This window comes from Cupressus sempervirens, chromosome 3 (genome assembly GCF_028749045.1).
Source record: "Cupressus sempervirens isolate cs-2001-9-10 chromosome 3, ASM2874904v1, whole genome shotgun sequence".
Lineage (NCBI taxonomy): Eukaryota > Viridiplantae > Streptophyta > Pinopsida > Cupressales > Cupressaceae > Cupressus > Cupressus sempervirens.
Genome location: NC_143120.1, coordinates 374,477,210 through 374,485,952, shown reverse-complemented (window position 1 = coordinate 374,485,952; position 8,743 = coordinate 374,477,210). Strand labels below are relative to the sequence as shown.

General features: G+C 35.6%; 1 protein-coding gene across 3 annotated transcripts in view; it reads left to right on the top strand.

Annotated features, from left to right (window-relative positions):
- Positions 1–715: 715 nt before the first annotated feature.
- The window catches only part of LOC149566552 (E3 ubiquitin-protein ligase RING1-like), a 33,900-nt gene continuing 25,872 nt past the window's right edge, over positions 716–8,743 (top strand). Inside the window, exons 1-2 of one of the 3 annotated variants that reach the window (XM_089819860.1) lie at positions 716–1,150; positions 1,289–1,483. In XM_089819860.1, the coding sequence (XP_089675986.1) occupies positions 769–1,150; positions 1,289–1,483 (577 nt within the window). In that variant the 5' untranslated portion in view covers positions 716–768. Of the gene's footprint in view, positions 1,527–8,743 lie in introns of all 3 variants that reach the window. The other 2 variants (XM_089819858.1, XM_089819859.1) reach the window with 2 other exon arrangements.

Here is an 8,743-nt window from a genome sequence, read left to right as displayed (position 1 = left end):
TGTACCAATAATCAGTCAATAAAAAAATGTCAGTACTTATGACTAAATATTCTTATTCTTATGAAATGTCCCAATAATGATATACAAAAAAACCAATCACCAACCAAAAAAATAAAAATCATGTTTTCATTTATAAAGATTTTTTTAAAGATAATAGTTGGAGGATTAACCATAACATTTATCATACCCCTATGGGTAATTGGGTTTTTCCGGGTCGGCAACAAATTTTTACTCTGAAGCAAAAATATTAGCGTGCCCGTTGCACCGTATAAGCCTCAATCGTATTTATTAGACCGCGGCGTAAAACGTAAGAACATTCTGATAAAAACAAAAATTCACGTGCCCATTGACTGTTCCAAGACCTGGGCTAAACTTAGAGGTGGCAGCGGCAATTTGTGACTGAAAGGCGAGCGGACGGAACCCAAATACTACTTGTATAAGTCGAAATTATGGGCACTCTATCCCGATTTCCTTTGACGGAATTCATCTCCTGACTCGCATCTTTGAGTGAGTACGGAAGGAATGACTCATTCACAAATTTATTAGTATTATTATTATTATTATTAAAGATCTCGTCAATTGCCGAAGGTATCAATCATATTAAAATTGGGTCGGACAAAAGCCGAAACAGTAATGATACATCATGACAAACAAAGCGCAGCTGATTCTATCCTCAACAATTAAGTTATAGGCTCATCTTTGACTATTCTAGATTGAAGAAGAACACACCCACAGAAGGGATTTACGGGTTGAGGGTGTGTGATCGTCATGTCGAGGTGGTGGTGTTACAGATGCAGCCGAAGAATCAGGTGGCTCAGAAACAGCCCTGAAGAACAGCCAGTCTGCCCTTACTGCCATGGGGGCTTTGTAGAACAAATTAGCAATCACTTTGATGAAAATGAAGAAGAAGACGATGAATCTATGGCTCAGATGATGCAATCCCTTTCCAGATTCCTGCACCACAGTTCATCATCATCATCAACACCCTTTTTCACAGATCCCTTCTTTTTCCCCCAGGGTCCAATGGAGGATCACCCAGATGAGTACTTGTCGCCCTTCTTCAACAACAATGGGGGCTTGAGGAGGAGAAGAGCGCTACATGGGAATCTGGGGGATTTTTTCCTGGGGCCTGCGTTGGAACAACTTGTCGGTGAGTTGGCATTGTCAGACAGAAGGGGTGGTGTCTTTGGTGGCGGTGGGCCGCCGCCTGCATCTAGGGCTTCTGTGGAAGCCTTGGAGACTGTGAGAAATATTGGTACTGATACGGGTGGATCACTATGCTGTGCAGTTTGCAAGGATGAGTTTGGGGCCGGGGTTGCAGAGGTCAAAAGGATGCCTTGCCAGCATATGTATCATTCTGAGTGCATTCTTCCATGGCTTGCTCAGCATAATTCATGTCCTGTTTGTAGATATGAGATGCCGACAGACGATCCTGATTATGACAGGATGAGGAGCCGAGGCCGGAGTTCTGGTTCATCTTCAGGTACGGATGCCGATTACAACCAATTCTTAAAATACAATCATCGGTAAAGAATTTCTTGCTATCTTCCTTTCGACATTAGTTCTAAGGGTTGTGACTATTTTGGAGAAATCAGTTTTCTTATTTGAACTTAGTAAAAATGATAAGTACTAGGTGTGAGAAAGGAGTGGTGGTGTAATGATTATGTTGTGAAGGTAGTAGTTTAAACTGAAAAATATAGTTTTCTTGAACGGGTTGATGGATCATAGAATGTTGTTGTTGATGCAATGAGCAGATTTTTAGAGGGAAAAAGTCAACAGAGTTATCTCTCAAACTCATTTTTTATTTTAATTTTAATTTTAATTTTTGATTACTTGGTGCTCAAATTAAGTTCCTTTAGTCACCATGCATTACTGTAAAGTGACACAACCTGTTATTAATGCTATCTCACGTTTAGGATGCCATTATGCTGAGAAGCTCACATGATACTAGCTAGTAATGAAAAACTCAATATTTTAATGTCTAAAAGACTAAATCCAAATGAAGTAGAAAATGCAGCGATTTTGGGCTGTCAAATCTGTTCCACAGAAGTGATTATTGATTTCATCTTTATTAAGCTTATACAAATCAAGAAAGATATTCAAGTTAATCAAGGTTGCATGGGTACTCGTATCCACACCCCTGGTACTCGTACCCACGTACCCAAGTACCGGGTACACGTATCCCACGTACCGGGTACTCGGTGGAGAGCATCATAGCTAAGGACCTTGATTAAGATTCTGATTTTTTTTTTTGGTTTTTTGTTTTTGTATTAGCTTGTTGTTTATCAAACTTAATTCAATACCAAATCAGTTTGAAACTTTGATACTCATTAACAATAAACTTTATCACTGTTCAAGTTAAAAGTTTATCATTTGCAATATGTCATTGTCATATGGTTTAGGATCTTCCTGTTCATGTTTGAAGTCTGCCTTCTTTGTTATGCATCTAAGCATTTATCATGTATTATTATTTCAAACATATAGCAAATCTGAAACTGAAAACAGTACATTACATTTGCAAACTTTATCACTGTTCTTGTTTTGAAAAACCATTGTCATGACTCATAAAATCAGATTTTTTATAAATATAAAAGTGTAATTTTTAAGTAAGTTTGACATACCCAAGTACCTCCGTCCCCAATAATGAAAAATACTTTAAACATTCAGCAATAGCATATATATATATATTTGACTTATGGCTTATATTTTCAAATTTCTTGTTTTGAATGCTCAATGTCATGACTCATGACAAATATTTTGATTTTTATATTTTCTATAAAATATTAATTATATAGAAAAAATTAGGCTTACACACGCACCCCCGTCCCCTATTTTGAAAAATATGCGTACCCGTACCCGCTCCCGTACCCGTTCCCGTTCCCGTACCCACGTACCCATGCAACCTTGAAGTTAATCTCTGCCCAAACTTGTCCAGACTGGCATGTACTTGTCAGTCACTTAAATGCGGCAAATTTATTTAGAGCCATGGTGCTTTTTGCCTGATCTGGCCTTGTGCTAAACATTATGTGCATACTCACATTCCACAGTCTTTCTACCATGCAACGCTCCAGCATATCCACAGTGCGTTTAAGGACACTCATAAACACACTCAAGATTTACCAAGAAAAGACACAAAAGCCATCATTAAATTGCAGAATCAAGCTTCAATATACCATTAGTAGAAGCAAAGATCTATTCTGAATTTGCAAATGGTCTTTTCTAGTTTTTTGGCAGAGGCACATGTAGGGAGTAATCACAGCAATCACAAGCACTGGGAACGTTGGCAGTGGTAGCCTTGAGTCAGCGTCATCATTATTTGCACTCACATTGTAGCTTGGATTATATTCCACTGCATATTGGCAAATCCAATGCTCTTTATGGTGATTGGACAATAAATGATAGTTGCAAAGCTGTGTAAAGCAGGACTATTTTAATGGGCAATTTTCGCCAACTGGTTAATTTGTTTAACAATATAGTTTTTTTTGAAGTTGTGAAAACCTGTTTGACAGGTCAAACAGGTTTTCATGTGCAAGTGTATATAAAGTTACATTTGGTAATATATTTCTCATCACTGGTTAATAATTTTCCAAATATAAAAGAATTCCATATAATCAAAATTTCTAGATAAGTACAGGAGTTAGTATTGACAAATAATAATTCTGAATCTATCCAGTGGATTGAAAAAATAAATTTCATCTCTAAGCTTAGGAAAGGCAAAATAAGGTCTGAGTGAACGGTCTTTATTTTGTTGTAATCCATTTTGGACAAGCCCTCAGCTCCATTCTATTTTTAGCACATGGAAATGCATATAGCACGCCCTGTTGGGAGTCGTCATTTTAGCATTGTTCCACCTTATCACTAGATCATGGACCAATGAAAATTGGCAAATTTAATGCTATGATAAGGGTAATCTGACAGCAGCAAATATTTCACAAAATCATGTACAGTAAATAAATAATAACCAGAATGTTAAATTCTAGAGGTCGATGCTGGAAATGTAATGGCACTGCTTATTCAAGGTATGCGTGTTCCAAATGCAAGATTCTCTTAGATATATATATATATATATATATATATATATATATATATATATGTAGAGAGAGAGAGAGAGAGAGAGAGAGAGAGAGAGAGAGAAGGCCATGAATAGACATGCCCCTCATGGGACATGTCTATTCATTAATCAGATAATTAATAATAATAACAAATTTAATCTCATATATATATAGATAATTTTTTCTCATATAACAATGACCTCATATCTCAATATAAAGAACATATATATATAAAATTATATATAGGTTTATCCGATTGAAGCTATCAAACATCAACACTTCCTCTTAGCTTAGAAAGAAACACATGAGAATAAGTATTACTTCAACGCAATATTACAAATAACAATTTTAAGGATATCTCATTTGATATCTTAGAAGATTTCCGTCATTTGATATCGCATTTAATATCATGAGTATTGGTTTTCCAGAATATCAACATATGATATTCACCAAGTACCCAAATAAGGTTTGATATCACATCTGATATCAAGAGTATTGGCCTCCCAGAATATCAATGATATTCACCAAGTACTCAAAAGGTTTTGATATCGCATTTGATATCAAGAGTATTGGCCTCCCAGAATATCAATGATATTCACCAAGTACTCTTTGAGTAATGGCCTTCCAAAATGTTGAGATGCAAGACATTCACTATATATTCAATTTGTTTGATCTCATAATACAAGTTATTATAAGATTGTCACCTTACAGTAACTTCTGCAAATATAAGTGACATCATTTGGAAGTCCTCACTTCCTTATGATGGACACAGGGGGGGTAGGCCCAATAAAATCACATAGCCACGAGGTATATTCACGAATCACAGTCCTCTTGACTACTACAATTTATTGATCATTGGAGAATCCGTCTCAACATGGTTTAGTCCCTCTAAAACAATAAGACTGAGATCATCAAAGGTTAATTGAATCTTATCGCCGTCTACTTCCTCTCTTTCAAGGTTGCCTTTAATGTAATGTCAAGCTCCTTCTGAATCTCAATCTCCCTCTTCTTGCAATAACATTCTCGGAGGAAAAGATTAAGGCACATAGCTGCTATAGTACGTAACGAAATACAAAAATAAACGACTACTTATTCTTTAAACATATATGCATAATAATAATCAAATTAACTCCATATAGAAACTACCTCTAATAACAAGATTATTAAATCATTTTTATATTTATTTGATGAGATTCATAACATTCCTATATATATAAATATATTTATTAGGTTATTAAATATATTTACATATTTGTCATATACATAATGACATAAGGTGTATATGTATACATACCCGCACGTACATTATATGCAATTATAGTAAAGTAATAATGATGCATTATACCTTTGTATATTTACCTTTATGTACGAGTTTGATGCTTATGCGTTCAACATTCAAGATTGACTTCAAACTTTTCAAGGAGATGTTTTATTAACTAATCTTTAACACCAATGGCTATCCACGTCTTTCTTGCGAGTTGTCTTAATATCTTCCTTGGGTGTTCAGGTATAAACATTTAATGTTTGTACTTCTTAGCTTTGATATAGGTTGGTCTTCTATGTAAGACTCTGGTTACCATATGCTTCAACCTGTAACTTATATGTGGGGAATTTCGCCGCTGCTGGTTAAGGACCTCCGCAGACTCGTGTAACTTCCTTTCCATGACATTTTAAGAGTAGGTTTGGTCGTTGTCTTCCTACTTTCAATGCACATGTCTCTTTCAAAGTTTGATCTATGCAATGATCCTAAACTATAAACAACTAATAGGTCAATCTGTATGATGGATAATGTCTCCTTTCCATACAATATATGTTTTATTACATTACTTGGCACCGATCAAGTTACTCTGCCTTTCTCCTTACCCTTGTGACTATAAGGTAATATTATGGTTTGATGACATGTTGATACTGATGGTTTTAGAATGGAAATGATATTACTAGTATGGCCTGACACTTATGATCGGTAATTTGACTTCATTAGTAACTCAACAACATAAGTTTCACAATTCCATATTCATTGATAAAAACTATAGTTATTCTTCTCTTATCTAACAATATCTGTAGGTTGTGAGCATTTAGTATTGGCTATGTTACATCTCCTTAGCACAGGATCTGTCTACCCCATGATGAATAGCAATTGTTGAATCACTGCTGATTTTTGCCGTAATATACACACCAATCCATTATGTCAACTTAGGCTAAAAAGGGAAGGGTAGTGTTTGATAAAGGATGCTGGCTGATCATCATTTCTATGATCGGGACTTTGCTCTATTCTTCCATTGTTCCCATTCTATCTGCTTAGTATATAATTCCCTCCATGTTTTGCATGTGTTTACATATTGTTCCAAATCTGTCACCATTCTCCTCTTTGTTTTGACCTAATTTCACACCATGTTTGCAAGCTTCCATTATTCAAATACTTGTTCACATTTACAGTTTGACTTTGATACCAAGTTAAATTCTAGAGATTGATGCTGCAAATGTAATGGCATTGCCTATTGAAGCTATGTGTGTTCCAAATGCAACATCCTCTTAGATTTATATATATAGAGAATAGGCCATGAATAGACATGTCTATTCATTAATCAGATAATTAATAATAATAATTTTTTTAATCTCACATATATAAATATATATATCAATTTTTCTCATGTAACAATGACCTCATTGTTGGGTACAATTGTCTAATTGTGTGTTGTGTTTGATGTTACACAAATGTCATATCAGTTATCAGTCAAAGTCTACCGAGCTCAGTTGGTCAGCAAGGCAAAAGACATAGTCTACTGAGCTTAGAAGGTTTGCAAGAGGATTTACAGTGCCTATCGAGCATTCTCAGACTTTACCTTGTGTAGACAGTTGTTACCGAGCTTTCAGGGTTAGTAAAAGAAATTCAATGTCTACTGAGCTTACTCGGTCATCAAAGGAAACTTGTGCAGAGAACAGTTCTTACCGAGCTCTCATGGTCAGCGAAGGAGATCCAGTTCTTACTGAGTTCACTCGGCAGCCATATGATTTCGCAGAATTTGCAGTGTTAACTAAGTTGAGATGGTTAACTCAGGAAATTGTTTTTGGAGCAGTGTTTACTGAGTAGGGTCGACCAATGAAGGATTTCATTGTTTTGGGAAATAAAGTTTATTTGTTTAAATATAATACTTGTAGTTGATTGATGTATGGTTTATTGGTAAATGTAACTTGTAAATGTATTGACTTGATAATTTGAATGGTATATATAAGAGGTCAAGTTGCGAATTCTAAGTGCGATGGATTTGATGTGATATGAATGTGAAGGAGGACTGATTATTGTGAAAGTGAATTTTGAAAGATGACCAGAGATCATTGAGAGCACAAAGCTATATTTGAACAAGGAGGATCTAATGGTGCAGTATAGAGGTCTGTATTCAGCAAATTCAGTTGCATCTTATTCAGGTCAATTCATTGTTACTTTCTAACCATTGTAGCAGTGATTTCAAAATCTGTTAACAGCTAACAAGGTGACAGTTCAGTTGAATTATTCTAAAGACCTTTAGTAAGGCCACTCCTAGCGGGGTGATTAAATCCTCTAACAGTGTCACACCTAATAGTGTGTTTTGTAACCTTTAATAGGTTTGGCTCCCAACAGGGCTCACTTCAGAAGAGTGAAAATTGGTAGCTAGTTACTTGGTGGTTTTTCCCATATTGGGTTTCCACGTTAAATCTGGTGTCTCTTGTGTTCGTGTTATTTACTTTTGCATACATGTTAATAATTATGAATGCTTAAAGATCAATAACAAGTTAACCTACTGAGTTACAACGTTTTTGTGAGTGTTTACCGAGTGACAGCAGTAACTAGTTATTTAAGACATCTAAGAGATCTAGATTTGTATTTGTGGTAACTGATTCACCCTAGAGCTTTTGGTGCTTGCAGGAAAAGATTTCAAGGATCTAAGCTAAAGATCAGGAAAGAGGGAAATTCCAAGACTTAACAGGGACAACTTCTCAGCATAGCAGGGATTGATGAGACTTCATCTAGTTTCTATCGGTGATACAAGGTTGAAGTACCTTGATGAAAAATATGCAGAACCTTTTGGCACATTATCTGTCAATGATATTGCTGAAAAGAAGACTCACAACAACATAATGATAGATATTGCATCTGCCCTAAGTTATGAAGAATTTGATGATATCAAGGATTGCAAAACTGCCTTTGAAATGTGGAACAAGTTGAAAGAAATCTATGGAGGTGATGATAATGTCAGAAGAGCCAAAGCAAAAAGTTTAAGAGGTTAATTTGATCAGACGAGGATGAGAGAGGATGAAAACATAGCAAAATATGTTGAAAGAGTTAAAGCAAGTGTCAGTGCAATCAAAGCATCTGGAGGAGATATCAAGGAGGAAACAGTTATAAGTAAAGTTCTTAGAACACTACTTCCCATTTATGCAATTAGAGTTTCTACAATTCAAGAAAGAAGATCTGAAGCAAATCATAAGATAAATTTAGAGGCCATAGTTGGAAGATTGACTGCATTCGAGCTAGATAACTATGATAATTATGTTCCGGCTGCCAAGAACATTGAATCAGCATTTGAAGCCAAGCTTTCACTCAAGGAGAAAAGCAAGAAGATAAAGAAGTCTCAGTCAGACAGTGATGAAGAATCATAATAGAGTTCAAACAATGATCTTGAGGTGGTTGAAGCTCTGCTAGCAAGGAAATA